Raw genomic sequence first — 21,051 nt, 5'->3', positions numbered from 1 at the left:
TTTATAAGTGATCATATGTTTGTGCTGTACATGAGCTGACTCCTTCTATCAAATTACCTGTACAGGTGTGCAGTGTGCCACATGCCAAATGTTAAAAGTGATTACTGAGCAACAAGAAATGAATTGTAATGCCTAAGAACATTACATACTTATGGATGAATTTGACCCTCTCAAATTCAGTCACTCTCCAATAGGTTTTACCTTCTGTAGTGTAATTCGGTAAACAGTTGCATATTTAGTAGCCAATGGCTTGACCGCAGCACATATACATTTAATTACATGAATATGTGTAGTAGGGCTCTGATCTGATTCACATGCTAGCTTGTGTGTTGTGTTCTTGAGTAAGACCCTTTATTTCACATTGCTCCAGTTCGCTCAGTTGTAGAAATGAGTTGCAACATCATTGATGCCAAGCTGTGTCAGCCCCTTTGCCTTTCTCTTGGACTACATTGGTGGTGTGGAGAGAGGAGGCTGGTATGCATAGGTGACTGCTGGGCTTCCATAAACAACCTTGCCTGGACTTGTGCCTCGGAGAGGAACCTTCTAGGTGCAATCCCATGGTCATTCATGATGTATATTATAAAGGGCACAACTGGCACACTGTGCATAATTCCAAAGTTGCTTAGTTGGGTCATCACAGTCTGCATGAGTTAAAGAAATCAATGGAGTTAAGTGAAACAGTCAGTAGCTGTTACTCACCACGGCCCTGATGTATTGATTATTTATAAAAAGTTAAGATTTAGACTGCATGTGATCTTTAATTGCAGTGGGAACAAATGGAAGAGGTAGATCCAAGAAGACATGGGACAAATTGGGGAGAAAGGATCTTTTGACATTGGGCCTCACAGAGGAAATGACAAGGGGCTGAGACATCAAGTGGTTTGCTGTGCTTGAGAAGCTATGTCAAGTAAAATTATGACCATCTATACATACAGGCATGCCCTCTACGTCCCTCTCTTAGCTGAGAGGCCCTGGTCTTGTGGGCTCATCGGTACAAGTGGTACGTAAAAGCACTTGTGCCAGTGCCACGTAAAAGTGCCACTGCCACATAAGAGTGATGATGCTTGTACCATGTAAGGGTGCCCTTGCTGGTGTTATGTTAAAAGTACCCACTACACCCTGTAAAGTGGTTGATATTAGGAAGAGTATCCAGGCATAGAAACCATGAGACAAATGGAGACAAATGGAGCCCTGGAAGCTCTCCAGCTGGTCATATGCTGTCATCCCACCCTACCCATGCCAGCTTGGAGAACGGATGTTAAACAATGATGATGGTGTATATATATATATATATACAGTTGCGGCCAATATGTTCAGAACGGCATTGTTTTCGTCAGAAAAGTAGGTATAAGTTTTTATCAAAGTTGTTTTATATTCTATAATTTTCACAGACAATAAATACAATATTAATTGTTATTGTCTGAGATTTTGGTGTAATTTGAGAGGATAATACAAAAGTTATGGATGATTTAGTGATTTACTGCAAAACCCATGGTGGCCAAAATGATCAGAACGGTTGAAAAAATAACAAAATAATCAAAAATGATAGAGAATACTGGAATTATTTAATATTTAGTGTGAAGCCCTTTAGCTTCAATCACACTCTGACATCTTCGACTGCATGAGGAAATTAAATTTTCAATTTCTTGCTGGGTGATCTTATTCCATTCTTCCTGAAGGACATTCCATAATTGCTCAGTTGTTTTAGGATTTCTGGCTTTCAAACATTCTCCTAGAATATTCCACACATTTTCAATAGGATTGAGGTCTGGGCTTTAAGCAGGCCAATCCATAACAATAACCTTTTCAGCCTTGAGGAAGTTCATGACCACCTTAGCCTTGTGACATGGGGCATTGTCCTGCATGAATATGGGTGGTTGCTCAGTTGAATTTCTCAGCACAGGCAAGACATGATCTTTTACAAGTTGTTTATAAACTCCTGCATTTAACTTTCCATGTAATCGCACCAAAGGGCCCACACCATCTCCAGATATCATTCTTGCTGGACAAACAGCAAGGTAGGCGGACAAACAGATACACACACACACACACACACACACACACACACATATGACGGGCTTCTTTTCAGTTTCCGTCTACCAAAGCCACTCACAAGGCTTTGTTCTGTCTGAGACTATAGTAGAAGACACTTGGCCAAGTGACCATGCAGTGGTACCATGTTATTGGGAAGTACCAAAATTTGAAACGAGTATTTTGTCTTGAGGAAGGTTACTTGATCACGGCCTGGGGCTAAACAACAACAACAACCATGGGTAGATGTAGGGTTAACCACTTACCTTCCAAGTGATGACCAATGTACTGACTTTACCTCCACCACCACCCACCTCTTCAGGGGCTTTTCTGGGTGCATCAGGGTCTATTTTGATCCAACCTGGAATGGACGGAAACAAACTATAATGAGAAAAGGAGCAGGAGAGTGAAATAAACAGAACAGGATTGAGAGATGGAGAGAGAAAGAGACGAGGGGAGAAGAAGAGGCAGGATTTTTAAAAAAATGAGGAAAATGAGGACAAAGATTGGTACAGAGTCAGATTATCTCCCTTAGACGAATGGTGGACCAAAATGTTCTCCCCTAAAATAAATTTTAAATTCTTCTCATTCTGACGTCATACATCTAAGGATATAGGTATGAATCAGTGTAACCAGGACTTTAACATGAGACTGTAACAACTTATTAAACACAGCTCCTACTAAATGTATTGAATGCTATTTCCCACCATTTGTTCACCTATCAAGTGTGTGTGTGTGTGTGTGTGTGTGTGTTTGTGTGTGTATATATATATATATATATATATATATATATATATAAAATAATTTTTATAATTATGAATATAATTATAATTAGGGTTCAGCAAAAAATTTGCTTTACCACATACCGAAAATTAGAAATACCAGCCAAAAATCTAGCTTATTTTTCTACCATAAGAAAATCTCCCAGACAACATATACTCAAAACAATCCACGTAGGCAAAGAGAAAAAAAAATTTTAATCTTGAAATATTATACTGAAGAGTGAGAATGATAGAATGGAAATGTGGTTTTCGCATTTTTCATATCTATCTAACTCCGAAACACGTCTACAGTTAATCAAATGCGGGTGAATTCGTTATTTTGTTTTTTTTCTCTTTACCTCCATAAACAGCCTTGTCTGGACTCGTGCTTCAGTGGAGAACTCTCTAGGTGCAATCCCAAAGTCATTCCTGAGAGAAAGGAGTCTTTACCCTTTTACCCTTGTAACTTTTACTAAAAGAAAGCAATTATTACCTTCTACACTGTCTAGAAAATTCTTATGAATTCTAATTTTAATATATTTTAATCAGAATGTGGTTTGCAAGATTCTTCTATTAATGGAGATTTCAAAGTATACACTGATATGAAAACTTATTTCTATTCACTGTGACAATAATGTGTCAGACTATGTTTGGCTGATAAGATTTTAAAAATACAAATATCATTCACAAGTGAATATGACATGGTAAGGCCTCTGCTTTTGCTATTTGTTTTGGTGCCAGAGCACTCAGGAACAGAAAAGAAATCCATTGTGTGTGCATGTGGATGCTCATGTGTGTGTGTGTGTGTGTGTGTTTCTTCCTGTCCTGGCATTGCATGACATTTGTAAATGAATATCACCATCACACAATAGTGTCAGTTTCAAGTCTTGCATGAAAATACATCTGGACATATGCAAATATTACCTTGCTTGGAAACAAGTGAGGGTTGGTGACAGGAAGGGCACCTGGCTATAGAAAACCCACCTCAACATGCAAATATGGAAAAGAGGACATTAAAACAGAGATGATGATGATGAGTTAAGGTCGTTTAATTTGCTTTATTTTGTCCAAGATTTTGATTATATCTTTGATTTCCTTCTACAGTTAAAACTTGTTTGAAGTCTAAAACTTGAACTTGTTTCACATTTGATTTCTTTCCATAGTTAAGGTTATTTGAAGTGTAACATTTGATCTTGTACCATTCTTTTTTCAGTTATGTCTTTGATTTCATTCCATAGTTAAGTCTAATGTTCACACACAGACTGTATATTATTCATGGGTAACAATGGTCTGGGAATACCTGTTACCTACATTTTGACAAATTCAAATCTGAACACTAACAACACTAAATGACAAAGAAATTTGTAACTTACTTGAAGAAAGACTTTTTTCTCCAGTTCCATATTTGTTTATAGCTCCCATACGAAACCGATAGCTAACAGCAGGAATTAAACCATGTATAGTAGTTCTGAGTTGACCACTTTCAGTATTGACTTCAACCAAATGTCTAGGAATTGCTAGAATGTAAAAATAAAGTTTAATGTAATTTATGTCTTTTAATACACAGGTATATCTTAACTTACATAAATCTCAATTGTCGATTTATTTGACTTTACATCAATCTCAGTTAACATATTTAAAAGCATAAAAATGAAAAAAAAAAACACCTAAAAACCAAAACTGAAGGAGTAAAAATTAAATAGCATACATATGAAAATATGTACAAACCATTTATTAAAACTGATATAAGCTAATAAACTTCATGTTACGTCATTTGTTTTAGTTAAGTCACATCTCATGGGACCAATTAGAGATGTGAGTTGAAATATGCCTGCCATGGTTTTTCAAGCTGATTATGTTAATTGCAATATTATTTATATTCATTAATGTTTTTATTGCCTAATCTTTATCCATTCACTCCTGGGTTAGTGCCACTTCTGAAAGAGGAACTTTTCCTTGGACTGTCTCCACTGATATACATATATATATATATATATATATATATATATATATATATATATCTTTAGACTGTCTTGTTCACATATGTTCCAGGTTCACACACTATTGGCAGCGATGTTGTCTTGTGAAACATGAGTGGTTAGGATTGCCTGATCCATCAATCCATAAGAAGCAGAAAATTGTTGGAGTCTGTTCCACCAATTGCATAGGACGGATATAATCTAGGATGTTAGCATATTGTATCCAGTGCAAATTTAAATGCACATCCTTTAATGCACATAATGGTTCTGCTAATTGACCACTTCTTAGACCTTGTAGTAAGATTATAACAAAATCCAATTTCCTCACCACAATAAAACTGGTCATTAATGCTACTGCTGTGGTTGTTTAATCTCAGATCAACTTTGATCAAACTAACCAGTGGTCAAAGATGCTCTTTTTTTGAGACATGTTCTTGTTTTAAGAGAGTAGCATATAAGAGAGTAGCATATAACATGAAGAAGATTTAGTTGGTTTTTCTAGAAGGTCAAGTCACCCCTTTGAGGTTCCTTTTTTTTGTTCTTGCATCTAATTAAGAGATCCACTTTCATAAAATAGGAGAATTACTGGGGAGAGAAATAGGTAAGGTTGTTGTTCATCACACCTCTGGTCTGCCCTATAGTCCAACTCATTCCCTTAGTATCCCCTCAGAATTGTTAATAAAAGAACATATCAGAAGATAACTCTTCTAATAGATTAATTTTCTATGTTCATTAGCAGCTACACTATTTCACTAGCCTTTTTCCTCATTCATCTCTCCTTTTGTGTGTGTTCAACCTTTTCCCCAGGTTTCACACTAACCATACACCAAGTCCATTTTCTCTAGAACCTCAAAATTCCAACATTTTCTCTAAGCAATATTTTTTCCTGCATCTCTCAGCTTGCAACTGTTCAAGAGTGGTGACATTGCTGGAAGTTAATACCAACAATCTCACCATTGGAATTACTGCAAAAGCTACAAGCAAAGTTCTCATTTACAAATGAACCCCCCCCCCCCCCAAAAAAAAGGATAAGATCATAGTTGCATTGTGCTTCAGGGCAAACAGTGCCTCTTCTTTGTGATGGCCAGACATTTAGCCATGTTGCCACACACTGGAATCAAATCAGGACCTTGTGGTTCGAAACTATTTGACCATACTGTTATATATAACCGATTAAAACCACATGACTAGGAGGAGATGATGTTGCCCATTTCATGTGCAGTTAGTGTACTCCATGGTTGAGTGGTTAGCAGCAGGAAGAGTAAACAGCATGATAACTGTGATAATGTCAAACTTAAATAGTTTGTTGTCAAGTTCTCAAGTTTACATGACCAGAAGAATCTATGAAAAGGAGACCCTGCTTCTATTGTCATGTTGATAAAACCAGAAATAGAATCAAACTCCCCTTCTAGTCACACCTGTCCTGTTAGCTCTTTAATCTTTCAACATTCAGATTTCTGTCAAATCATGCATTATTTCATAACCTTGGGATTTCAATGATGAGATTGTGTGCTTTTAAAACGACATCATAAGGTAGATGTAGAAGGCCAGATCCATATCTGACTAGTTTGAACATGAAACAGGTTGAACATTTGAGTTGCATGCGGCTGGTTTAAATGCTTAAGGGGTTAAAATACCACTGAACCCTAAACTGATTTCACACGCGATTTGAAAGAAAAATACAGCTTAGTGGTGTCTAATTAACCTTTTCAGGGCCATCGGAGATGAGACTGACAATGAAGTACACTAATTAAACATTAAATAATTAGACTGTACTTCAGTTAATCATAAAATATACATATTAACACTCTGATGAGCTGTACTTATCAATGCATCAATTCCTCTCAGTCAAGTAGACTGCATCTACCTATAGCACTTTTCCCTAACCAGGTAAACTGTATTTCCTTATGGTTACAATTTACAATGAACTGTATCTCCTTGTAGTACCATCTTCATATCTACATAGTACTCTTTTTACAGCCAGGTGAACTGTGGATACCCAGAGTACCTATTTATAACTAAGTGAACTTTACCTCTTTGAGATAGTATTTATAATTAGCTGAACTACACCACTCATTTACTTATAACTAAGCAATTTAACTTTTTTATTTATTTATTTTTTTTTTTTTTAAATATTTCAATATCATTACTAACCTGGACCAAACAACTCCCAAATACTGGTGAAATTTGTTTGAAATTCTATAATATAATAAGTGATTGGAGCATCGTTGTCTCTACCATCAAACCAGGCTAATTGCAGACTTTCCTTCTGATTCAACACTTTTTGAGCTGCCAATCCTTGGGGTCGTCCAGGAGGCCCTGTTGACAAAAGAAGAAAAAAAAAAATGAATAAACAACAACATTTGTTTTTACATCTGTTTACCCAAGGGTTGAATAAATATATTACTGAAGCATTGTTTTACAGCCAGACGCCCTTTCTATGATTGACCTTTTCAAGTAAGGGATCTCTTCAAAGGCATGAAGCCCAGTGAATGATATATTTACAGGAGAAATTGCAACATTACTCCCTTTAAACCTTTCAGAGTTGAGAAAATTAAGTTGAGAGAGTGGATTGATGGAATTGATATAAGATGTTGGATGAGATACCTTGCAGAATCTGGTCTGATTTTTTACATTTGAGTTCAAATTCTCGATCTTACTAGAATCTCATTAGTAAGAACATTAGAACGGAACTCTGGTATTGAGTCTAATGTAATAAAAACCCATAAAACTTTTAATGAAGCTAACAAATTCACAAACTTCTCTAGTGCTAGTACCGTGATAAAATACATGTAGTACACTAAATAAAGTGGTTGGTGTTAGGAATGGCATCCAGCCATAAAAATCCTACCAAAACAGACATATTGGAGCAAGACATGGGCCTCTAATTTGTTGAATCCTGTTGAACCATCCAGCCCATGCCTGCATGGAAAGCAAACTTAGAATGGCAACAATGATATGAATGAAAATTAAGATTTTCCCATATATTCCTCTGGATCCATAAGAATGAACTTGTGCCTGCATTTAATAAAAGTGGAGAAAAAATGATGACAATGATGGTGTTGCTTGATTGATGAAGATATTTGTTTAGGCTTGCTGCTTTGAACAAGGTTGTACAAGCCTTGTCTAGTGAAATACGAAGTATACTGCAAAACTTACCAATGACTGTGAGGTAGGCACCTGCACTTGTTGTGCCGATGATTGTTTTCACCTGACATAAATAATGTCCTGCATGTCTGAATCCAGCATTCTTGATGTATAAGTCACCTTTATCATCTCCTTCACCCTAGAAAAAAGTATAAAATACAAAAAAGAACAAAAGTAAATTTGATGAGCAAATTAAAACCGGAATCGGATGAACCTGATTGTGGGGCTGCATTGGCAAAAATCATTCCTCAGCCCTTTTGCTACCATATTTCTGATGAAATACATTGCTTTTCTTTCAAGTAAGTTAAAAAAATAACGAACAATATTAGTAAAATAATTCTGTCATTAGTAAAATAATTTTAACAAAACTAATGTTTTGAACATAAATTCACATAAAATTTTAATTGGACATTTTAATTTAGATTACTTCATTACCAAAAGTCTACACCACAGGCATCAAATGGGCTAAATTTGCATGCCATGGAGGAGACAAGAGTCCTAATACTGAATAAAGTCTGTATTCTGCAAAACCTGCATGTTGGATGAGATACCTCAAAGCATCTGGTCTGATTTTTTATGGTTGAGTTCAAATTCTCCACCTTACTAGGATCTCATTAGTAGGAAGATTGGTACAAAGCACTGGTATTGAGTCTAATGTAAAAAAACAGAACCTGGTACAAATGACAACCCAATCTCAGCTTAGCTCAACAAGAACAAATTACACAAATCTCAGAAGGAAGATATAAACTTATGATCTGATTTATACAGGGATGCATAATATTTTTGACTTTATGAAGGCAGCAAACTGGTAGAATCATTAGCATGCTTGGTAAAATGCTTTGCAGCATTTCATCTGTTTTAACATTCCGAGTTCAAATCTACTAAGGTCAACTTTGCCTTTTATCATTTCAGGGTCGAAAAAATAAGTACTAGTTGAGCACTGGGGTTGATATAATCGACTTACCCCTCTCACAAAATTACTGGCTTTGTACCAAAATTTGAAATCTATATTTTTGACTTTATGACCACTGGCGATAACAACAATAAATAATTGGTACGCTTCACATAGTCTCTATCTTTGTATCAGTCATGCTATCAGATGACCTGAAACATTGCTGGTAACAAGATTCCCTTGATCACAACCTTCTCTTCTTTAGGATACTGAACTGGGTTAAATCTAAGAGACCAGAGTGTACTAAGAGTCTCACGTACACATAAGTTGTCAAGGAGTCAGATACTAGCATAGCTAGAGTGCGTGCCGCACAGGGCGGTCCTTCAGTCTGTCACACCTGAGTCCCCACAAAAATACATACTGCCTATAGCAGACCTAAAAGTGGTGCTGCCCTTGATGACTGCCCTCTCTGCTCCACTTTAGCTCTGCCCGTGAATCAGATCACAAACACCCACAACTTCACATGGTTGAGAGAGAGAGAGAGAGAGAGAGAGAGAGAGAGAGAGAGAGAGAGAGAGAGAGGGGAGAGAGAGAGAGAGAGAGAGAGAGAGAAACATCACTTTTAAAATTAGAAATGTAAAAATCATGGAAAACTACTATACTTTTACTCTTTTACTCTTTTACTTGTTTCAGTCATTTGACTGCGGCCATGCTGGAGCACCGCCTTTAATCGAGCAACTCGACCCCGGGACTTATTCTTTTTGTAAGCCCAGTACTTATTCTATCGGTCTCTTTTGCCAAACCGCTAAGTAATGGGGACATAAACACACCAGCATCGGTTGTCAAGCAATGCTAGGGGGACAAACACAGACACACAAACACACACACATACATATACAAATATATACATATATACGACAGGCTTCTTTCAGTTTCCGTCTACCAAATCCACTCACAAGGCTTTGGTCGGCCCGAGGCTATAGCAGAAAACACTCGCCCAAGGTGCCACGCAGTGGGACTGAACCCGGAACCATGTGGGTGGTAGACAAGCTACTTACTACACAGCCACTCCTGCGCCTATGTATTGCTTACATTCTTTAATTAGTCACACTTGTAAATAACAAAATTATCAGTTATACATTGGGATTGGTTGAATCATTGAAATATCAGAAAAAATGCATTGTGATAAGGTATTTCCTTTCAGCTCAATGTTCAGAATTCAAATCTCACCAAAGTCAAATTTATCTTTCAAAACTTGATAAACTACCAATCAGGTACTGAAGGTGATTTAATCGACTTAGCCCTATTTCCAAGTTTCTAGCATTATGCCTATATCAGAAACGTTTAAATAGATTTTCTAAAACCTTAAATTCTAAGACTTCACGTATATTACTTGCACAACGCCAATGTGCTGCGGCACACTGATAATCAGTGGGTTAAGTATTAGTTCTAATGCATGACTGCAGCTTTAAAGCTGACGCATTTCAAAATAGTATATTTATATATATATATATATATATATATATATATACAAACATATATATACATACATACATACACACATACATACATAAATAAATAAATGTACATATGCATATACATAAACGTGTATACATACATACACACACACATATATATATATAAACACACACATACACACATATATATATATACACACACATACATGCACACATGCACATAAATATATGTACATATGTATATACATAAATGTGTATACATACATACACACACACATATATATATAAACACACACATACACACATATATATATATATATATACATACACACACATACATGCACACATGCACATAAATATATGTACATATGTATATACATAAATGTGTATACATATACTTTGATACTTTGATAGGTTTCGGCCATTATTGGCCCAGGCCATGTCTAACTTAATAGCACCACCTGGTGAAGTCTTTCAAGTCAGAATTTGGGCACTATGGCCCACTCAAGTAGAGAGTTATTGTTTACAGAGACATATCCGGGTGTAGGGGGTTTATCCGGGATTTCTTGAAGGAATCTGTCCAAAGACTTCTTGAACCCTATAGGGTCAGTTTCTGTTTTAATGTGTTTTGGTGTAATGTTAAAGAGAGCGGGGCCAATTGAGGATCCAGGGTACTTTGGGGATCCGGGGTACTTAGAATGGGTAGGGGGTATGTGGAATTGCTGAAGAAAGCAGCCCGGGTCTTTGTAGTCACAGCATTTATCGTCACTGAGTAACGTAATTAGGTAGAGGAAAGAAATACAGATATTCTAGAGTTGAGTTGGGGAGGGGGGGTCCAGTTGAGGCGGGTAATATAGGGGAGCAACCAGTGGGGAAGGTTGGGGTAAGGAGGAACGATGGCAGGAAGGGGTTGGTGAAGGTTCCTAAGAAATAAAAACGTAGGATATTGAAATAAAAACGTAGGATATTACGAGGCGGGAGGGTACTAAAGGGGATGGTCGGAATGAGGCAGTGTCAGGAGGAAGCGTAAGATCGGTGGGCAGTTGATGAGCTATGGCGCTAGCAGCTTCTCTTTTCACAGTGAAAGCATATGAGGAGAAGGGGTAGTGGGGGGAGGGGGAGGGAGTAGGGCGTACCCGGTGTAGATGAGTAAGGCGTATCCGGTGTAGATGGTGAGAACAGGGTATACTGGTATTGGTGGTGGGGGGTGAGAACAGTGTTCACCGGTATTGGTGGTGGTGGTGGTGAGAACAGAGTTCACCGGTATTGGTGGTGGGGGTGGGGGGGGGGGGGGGCGCACCGCCAATGGCGGAAAGATGGGAAGAGATGGGATTACGGCTTGAGGTAGCCTAAGGTTAAATTTTGTAGAGAGAGAGATAGGAAAGATAAATAAAGTTATGGCGAAGGCTTGAAAGTAGCCTAAAAGGTTAAATTTTTTCGTAACAATGTATGAATAAACGTAGTAACAACGAATAAAAATAGTAAGATAAATTTTTAAGAACTTGCTGCGGGCATCGATCGAGAGTTGAAATTGAAGAAAAAAGTAAGTTGAATTGGGAATTTAAATTGCAGAATCGTAATGGTAATGGCGATTTTCAAGTTTTAGCATAAGAAGAAGAAGAGGAGGAAAAAGACCGCCAATGGCGGAAAGATGGGAAGAGATGGGATTACGGCTTGAGGTAGCCTAAGGTTAAATTTTGTAGAGAGAGAGATAGGAAAGATAAATATATATATATATACATATATATATATATATATATATATATCATCATCATCGTCGTTTAACGTCCGTTCTCCATGCTAGCATGGGTTGGACGGTTCGACCGGGGTTCTGGGAAGCCAGAAGGCTGCACCAGGCTCCAGTCTAATTTGGCAATGTTTCTACAGCTGGATGCCCTTCCTAACGCCAACCACTCCGTGAGTGTAGTGGGTGCTTTTTACGTGCCACCTGCACAGGTGCCAGGCGGGGCTGGCAACGGCCACGGTCAGATTGGTGTATTTTATGTGCCACCGGCACGGAAGCCAGTCGAGGCGGTGCTGGCATCGGCCACGAGTCGGATAGTGCTTTTTACGTACCACCAGACCAGGGATCCTGGCTGGTTCAATTCGATTTCGATTTCGCTTGCCCCAACATGTCTTCACAAGCAAAGGGGGTTGGCAAGGGTGCCTGTCATACGGTCGCATTGGAGTATTTTACGTGCCACGGCCACGAGTCGGATAGTGCTTTTTACGTACCACCAGACCAGGGATCCTGGCTGGTTCAATTCGATTTCGATTTCGCTTGCCCCAACATGTCTTCACAAGCAAAGGGGGTTGGCATGGGTGCCTGTCGTACGGTCGCATTGGAGTATTTTACGTGCCACGGCCCCGAGTCGGATAGTGCTTTTTACGTACCACCAGGCCAGGGATCCTGGCTGGTTCAATTCTGTTTCGATTTCGATTTCGATTTCGCTTGCCCCAACATGTCTTCGCAAGCATGGGGGGTTGGGATGGGTGTCTGTCGTCGGATGAGGTTCTATATCGACTTCGCTTGCCTCAACCGGTCTTTGTGTCCAAGGGAGGAAAGGCATTCATAAGTGGGCTGGGCTCACTTGTCCTGCCTGGTCTTCTCACGTACAGAATATTTCCAAAGGTCTCGGTCTCTGGTCATTTCCTCAGTGAGGCCTAAAGTTCGAAGGTCGTGCTTCACCACCTCGTCCCAGGTTTTCCTGGGTCTACCTCTTCCACGGGTTCCCTCAACTGCTAGGGATTGGCACTTTCTCACACACCTATCTTCATCCATTCTCGCCACATGACCATACCAGCGCAATCGTCTCTCTTGCACACCACAACTGATGCTTCTTAGGTACAACATTTCTCTCAAGGTGCTAACGCTCTGTTGAGTATGTACACTGACATTACACATCCATCGGAGCATACTGGCTTCATTCCTCACGAGCTTACGCATGTCCTCAGCAGTCACAGCCCATGTTTCGCTGCCATGTAGCATGGCTGTTCGTACACACGCATCATACAGTCTGCCTTTTACTCTGAGCGAGAGGCCTTTAGTCACCAGCAGAGGTAAGAGCTCCCTAAACTTTGCCCAGGCTATTCTTATTCTAGCAGTTACACTTTCAGCGCACCCACCCCCACTACTGACTTGGTCACCTAGATAACGGAAGCTATCAACTACTTCTAGTTTTTCCCCCTGGAAAGTGACGGAAGTTGTTTTCTGCAGATTTTTGGAGGTCAATGCTCCCGAGCATCTGCCACATACAAAAACTATCTTCCCAGTTAGCCTACCTTTGACATTGCTGCACCTCTTATGTGTCCATAGCTTACACTGGGTACATCTTATAGAGTTTCTACCTACACCTTTTCTACAGATCGAGCAGGGCCATCTTCCTGAAGATATTTGTGGATTGTCTACCTTTCTACTTATTAGTACTTTGGTTTTAGCTAGGTTGACTCTAAGGCCCCTTGATTCTAAACCCTCCTTCCACACCTGGAACTTCTCCTCCAGTTCTGATAGTGACTCAGCAATAAGAGCAAGGTCGTCAGCGTAGAGGAGCTCCCAGGGACAGCCTGTCTTGAATTCCTCCGTAATTGCCTGGAGTACTATGATAAATAGGAGGGGGCTGAGTACTGAACCCTGGTGGACCCCAACCTCTACTTTGAATTCTTCTGTGTACATGTTGCCAACCCTAACCTTACTTACGGCATCTCTGTACATGGCTTGCACAGTCCTCACCAGCCATTCATCTATCCCTAGTTTCCTCATATATATATATATATATATACATATATATATATATATATATATATATATATATATATACATATATATAAATATAAATATATATATACATATATATAAATATAAATATATATATACATATATATAAATATAAATATATATATACATATATAAATATAAATATATATATACATATATATATATATATATATATAAATATAAATATATATATACATATATATATATATATACATATATATATATATATACATATATATATATATATATATATATACATATATATATATATATATATATATATATATATATATACATATATATAAATATAAATATATATATATATATACATATATATAAATATAATATATATATATATATATACATATATATAAATATAATATATATATATATATATACATATATATAAATATAAATATATATATACATATATATAAATAAATATATATATACATATATATAAATATAAATATATATACATATATATATATATATATATATATATAAATATAAATATATATATACATATATATATATATATATACATATATATAAATATAAATATATATATATATATATATATATATATATATATATATATATATATATATATATACATATATATAAATATAAATATATATATACATATATATAAATATAAATATATATACATATATATATATATATACATATATATACATATATATATATATACATATATATATATATACATATATATATATATATATATATATATATACATATATATAAATATAAATATATATATATATATACATATATATAAATATAAATATATATATATATATACATATATATAAATATAAATATATATATATATATATACATATATATAAATATAAATATATATATATATAAAAGTGAAGTTGTGTGTCTGTCTCCTACGATTTAGATTCCTAACTACTCCCACATTTTGCGGTGCAGTGTAACCAAAAGCGGGTATCTTATAGTCGTGATTCATATCGAGCCCTTCTGGGTATTAGCGCGCGTCTACAATGAGTCTACGATTTAAAAAAAAAAATTTACCATCATTTTTTCCCATTTTTAATGCATTTTTTTGCTATTATATAAGGGAAGTAACTCTCTAAAAATGTATTATTAAATCTCAGAACGTAAAAAGCTACAGTAACACCCCCTCTTTGTGGTTAGCCATATTGAGATGGCTATTATACTTTACATCTCTAAAAATGCTTATATAGTTATTTCCCTTACAAACCCGAGCAACGCCGGGTGATACTGCTAGTATATATATATATATATATATATATACATATAGATAGATACATATCATACATATACATATATAGAGGATCAGGTTATGAAACAGGTCTAAATGGCCGTTATGAACTGGCCTGCCTGTGCAGGGATGGTGGGATGGTATGTTGTAGCCTTTTGGAGATAGCGCCTGCCTCACATCTGGCAAACCCAGACCAATAAGTAATCTTCTGGCCCATCGCTGGGCTAGGATGAGTCGCCTGGTCCACTGGGGATGTAAAACCTCCTGACTTACAACTACAAGAGCTGCAACAAGCACAGATTTAGTGGATAATGAATATGATGGAAACCAGTTAGTGTGTAGTGGATGTAGGCGAGGTTTCAAGTCTGGGAAAAGCAGGAAGATCCCCCAAACAAAGATGAAGTGTGGTTTGAATCCGGTAACTGATAATTGCTTGGCGAATGCCAATAAGTCGTTGGAGTGTTGGGACCAGGACAAACACCACAGTGTTCCACAGACCCTTGCATCAGTTCCAGTTTCAGGTCAGTGAGTAATCACGTAGCCTCGTGCCTCTGATAAAGCATGGTCTATAATGGACGAGGACTTGTCTGCAGCTTTCTGCACAGTCAAAGGTAATCCAAGCAGGAGAGTCTGAGTGCTGGGAGAGATGATGAGTGATTATGGAGTGCTGAACTTTGGTTTATGTGAGCCGACTGAAAGATCTACAGTTCAGGTGAAGGAATCCCGGAGAAGAGCTATCCGTGAACTTCGATAAGATGCAAGAAAGTTAAGAGCAGTACATACATATATATACATATATCACATATATATATATGCATGCATATATACGTACACACATATATATATATATATATATATATACACATAGATATATACACACACATATATATACACACATAGATATACATACATACACACACACACATATATATATATACATACACACACACACACATATATATATATATATACACACACACACATATATATATATATACATACACACACACACATATATATATATCTATGCATATATGTATGTACACATATATATACACACACATATGCACATATATAGACACCCATACATATGTATGCACACATATATATATACACACACACACATATATATATATGCATATATGTATGTACACATATATATACACACACACATATATGCACATATATAGACACCCATACATATATATGCACACACATATATATACACACACATACATACACACACACACACACATATATACACACACACACACAGATACACATATATGGTATATATATTATACACATGTGTAGACAATAGCCAGTCATAAGATAGAAGCATACTAGCGAAATGTCCCTGTAAAGAAAAGATAAAGAAAAAGCATGAGACTTACTCTTCCATAGTGATCACCAGCTTTCACTTGAATATCGTAACCATTGAAGGACCAGGTATAAACCGCATCCAATTCTTTCGGGTATGAAGCACGGCATTTTAAGACAGCAGTTTCATTGAATATTACCTTTGTGTTCCTTGGCTTTATACTAATTACAGTACTGCCTGTATTAAGAGAGTAGAAATAAAAATATGGTGATAATTAGAATGACAAATTTTCTCAATGGTTCGATTTTGATTTCCCTACTTTCTGTCGGCTATTGATATTTCATATTAAATAATGAAATTATTGTATACAGTGCTCAGGTGCACCACAACTTGTCAAAAGTGTGTATAAATCATATGCAGTAATGTACAAATGTCTGGGAAGTGAACAGTGCATGAGTCAGATACATGCCTGTGTGTGTATGGGGGGGGAGAAAATCAGGTGTAGTGTTGGCGAATCTCAGGAAGCATGGAAGTTTTGAAGGATGCAGTGCTCAGACAACTAATAACTGATGTCGGCAGTTTGTTCCATGCTTCAGCAACTCTTAGTGTGAAAAAATGTTTCCGAAAGTCATGGAAGGAGCTGTGCTGTTTTCTGACTTTGTAAACATGTCCACGGGTGTTAGACAGGTGAAGTTTGAAAAGGTGCTCAGAGTTATTGTTCGTAAGATGGTTAATAATTTTATGGGTGTCTGCCAAGTCAGCTACCAGATGTCGGAGTTTCAATGTGTCCATGCCCAGGGAAGTAAGGCATTCAGAATATGGCAAATGCCTGATGGAGGGTATTCTCTTGGTTGCACAGCACTATACGTCTCAAGAAGAAGTTTTCTCTAGATGAATACTCTAGATTTGTTTCTTTTAGGTATGTTCTTTATGGCCATGTCCCCATTCTCTCTCCAGCCAAGAGGTCTTCATCTTGCAGGTGCTGGTGTCACATAAAATGCATACATTCCAGTGTTACGTAAGCTCATTTGTGCCGGTGACACAGAAAGCACCCAGCAGACTTTGTAAAGTGGTTGGCACTAGGAAGGGCACCCAGCTGTAGAAACCATGCCAAAACAGACAGTTGGAGCCTGGTCATCTCTCTGGCTGGTCAGCTCCTGTCAAAGTGTCCAGCCCCTTGCTAGCATGAGAAATAGATGTTCAATGATGACAAGGAGGATACCGAATACCACTTTGAACTAATACAGCTCAACACTAATAACGAATTTTTATCCAGCCTGCTAGTTATTTGTGATACCAGTGATTTGTTAATCACAGTCTTTCTATATCAGTTAAGGCTAAGCATGTGGTTGCTGGTGGATACCTACTACTGATGACACTCAACGATGTAGAAATCTAGATTTAGCAATCCCATTACTGCTGCTGGACACTTTTCGTCTGCTAGTGACACTCTTCTGTGCTTTTTAATACTATATGTCTATATGAGATGCTTTCGTGATATGAATATCACAGTAAAATGGCCTTCTATAGTATATGCATGTTAAGTAAGATGTACAGAATACTATTTTGAACTAATATTGCTTCCACCACTAATAACGAATTTTATAAAATTTTGTTTATTCTTTTGCATGCAACTATTGTGAGACACTATTTTCAGAGGTTATTAATTGATCATAGTGACCTCTGCATTTATTTCAGCATAGACATATCTTTAACCATCTCAATTTAGTGAATCATCAAGTTGCCATAAAAAGAACAACTTGATAAACCTGTAAACACACTCTTTACTCTTTTACTTGTTTCAGTCATTTAACTGTGGCCATGCTGGAGCACCGCCTTTAGTCGAGCAAATCGGCCTCAGGACTTATTCTTTGTAAGCCTAGTACTTATTCTATCGGTCTCTTTTGCCGAACTGCTAAGTTATGGGGATGTTAACACACCAGCATCGGTTGTCAAGCGATGTTGGATGGACAAACAGAGACACACAAACATATACGCACACACACACACACACACACATATATATGATGAGCTTCTTTCAGTTTCCGTCTACCAAATCCACTCACAAGGCTTTGGTTGGCCTGAGGCTATAGTAGAAGACACTTGCCCAAGGTGCCACGCAGTGGGACTGAACCTGGAACCATGTGGTTGGTAAGCAAGCTACTTACCACACAGCCACTCCTACACCTACACGTATATCATCATTACTATTTAGCATCCATTTACCATGCTGCAATGGACAGGATAGTCCGACAAGATGTGGCAAGCCACAGAGCTTCATCAAGCTCCAATGTCAGCTTTGGCATGGTTTCTACAGCAGGATGTCCTTTCTAATGTAAACCATTCTACAGATATGTCCATGCTGAAATAAATGCAGAGGTCACTATGATCAATTAGTAACATCTGAAAATGGTGTCTCACAATTGTTGCCTGCAAAAGAATAAACAAAATTTCATAAAATTCGTTATTAGTGCTCGAAGTAGTATTAGTTCAAAATAGTATTCTGTACATCATACTTAGTGCATTGTTTTTTTTCTTCCCCTAATAGCATGGATTGGATGAATATATATTGTAGTAGCATTGTTTTACAGTCAGATGCTCTCACTGTCGCTCATCCTCACCTGCATTTCAAGTAAAGGATTTTTCATTCCACACATCTTTGAAAGCACAGAGCTAGAAGATGATTTGTTGACAGAGTATCCTCAACAAACAACATTGTTAGTAGCTCAGTACTTCTTTTCATGTAGAGTACAGAATGTAAATATTTGTGCATCTACCCACCAATGTGCACACAAACATAAAAATATATATACATATATACTGGTGCCACATAAAAAGTACCCGTACCAGTGCTACGTAAAAACACTCAATACATTCTGTAAAGTGGTTAGCATTAGGAAGAAAACATGCCAAAACAGACATGGACCCTGAATAGCCCTTCAGATGGTCAGCTTCTATTAAACCAGCCAACGCATGCCAACATGGAAAATAGATGTTAAATGATGACAATGATACACACACACACACACACACACACACGGCTGTGTGATTAAGTTAACTTCTGGGTTTAAATTTGATGTTTTTAATCAGGTTGGTAAGAAGACCCTGTTTGAAATTATTTAGGTTTCGGTTGAGGGTTTTTGCATGATCTAAATTCACACAGGAGGACTTAGTGATTCTGGATTTTAAAGTTGGTTGTGGGATTGTTGAGAGAGAAAAAGGCTTTCCACGGTATTTGTCAAATCAGGTTGTTGGTAATGTGAATCATGAGTTTCATATATTCAACTTTGTTGGTTAGAGGGATATCCTTTAGCAACAACCTCAGCCTCATTTTTTTTTCATTCTCATGTCTTCTACATGGTTAGCATTCACAAAAATAGGAATGAATATTAATATGTAAGGGTAAGAAACAAGGATCTCGATGTAGAAAGCAGTCCATGGAAGATATAAAAAATAACTTTCAGGACCAATAGTGGCACCTTGGGCAAGTGTCTTCTACTATAGCCTCGGTCCGACCAAAGCCTTGTGAGTGGATTTGGTAGATAGAAACTGAAAGAAGCCCGTCGTATATATGTCCGTCTTTTAGTATGTGACCTCGTCTGTATCACTAGCGATTTTTTTCCTCTGTCTTCTCTTCTCGGGATCTTTCCTTCTCCTATGTTTCCGACGAAGAGCTCTGCTCGAAATGTCAAACCCTCCTTCTTCCCTTCTTTCCTGAGCGTCCAATAATACTTTATTTGTTCCACGTCCTTGCGTTGTTGTCTTTTTGTTTTCTTGTTTGGATTAACTTTGTATATATGGACGTTAAATGATGATGATGATGATGATGATGTGTGCGTGTATGTTTGTGTGTCTGTGTTTGTCCCCCACACCACCGATGCTGGTGTGTTTATGTCCCCGTCACTTAATGGTTCGGCAAAAGAGACCGATAGAATAAGTACTGGGCTTACAAAGAAAGGTGGTGCTCCAGCATGGCCGCAGTCAAATGACGGAAAAGAGTAAAAGAGTATGCACATTTGTGCATATATGCATGTGTGTGTAAGTATATCTATATGTCTTTATGTATAGTTATATACAAAAAAAAAGTAAATGTTAATTTAAGGATCACTCTACACATATAAGTAGAGTATACAGTTATATATATATATATATATATATATATATATATATATACAGAAACACACACACACAATACAACAGGGTGCTGAAAAGTTCCTGGCTTTAAGGGTATTGTGAAAGGCCTAGTTGGAGGCCCAATCTTCTGAGTTCTTTTAACCCTTTCGTTACTATATTTCTGACCAAAATACACCCCTTATGTGTTTCAATTAATTTCTAACGTAATCATAAATTTAGAGTTGTTTCATTAAACAACTATAACTTTTTTATTTATC

General features: G+C 37.2%; 1 protein-coding gene across 3 annotated transcripts in view; it reads right to left on the bottom strand.

Annotated features, from left to right (window-relative positions):
- LOC115211982 (contactin) overlaps window positions 1-21,051 on the bottom strand; it is a 107,712-nt gene that overhangs the window by 16,251 nt on the left and 70,410 nt on the right. For all 3 annotated transcript variants that reach the window (XM_029780758.2, XM_029780760.2, XM_036503007.1), the window contains exons 14-18: window positions 16,734-16,897; window positions 7,931-8,057; window positions 6,926-7,090; window positions 4,166-4,309; window positions 2,298-2,392 (exon numbers count right to left, since the gene is read on the bottom strand). In XM_029780758.2, the coding sequence (XP_029636618.1) occupies window positions 2,298-2,392; window positions 4,166-4,309; window positions 6,926-7,090; window positions 7,931-8,057; window positions 16,734-16,897 (695 nt within the window). The remainder of the gene's footprint in view (window positions 1-2,297; window positions 2,393-4,165; window positions 4,310-6,925; window positions 7,091-7,930; window positions 8,058-16,733; window positions 16,898-21,051) is intronic.

The sequence above is a fragment of the Octopus sinensis genome, linkage group LG5 (assembly GCF_006345805.1).
Source record: "Octopus sinensis linkage group LG5, ASM634580v1, whole genome shotgun sequence".
Taxonomy (NCBI): Eukaryota; Metazoa; Mollusca; class Cephalopoda; order Octopoda; family Octopodidae; genus Octopus; species Octopus sinensis.
The sequence above is the reverse complement of the archived record's forward strand: the minus strand, read 5'-3'. Positions and strand labels throughout refer to the sequence as shown.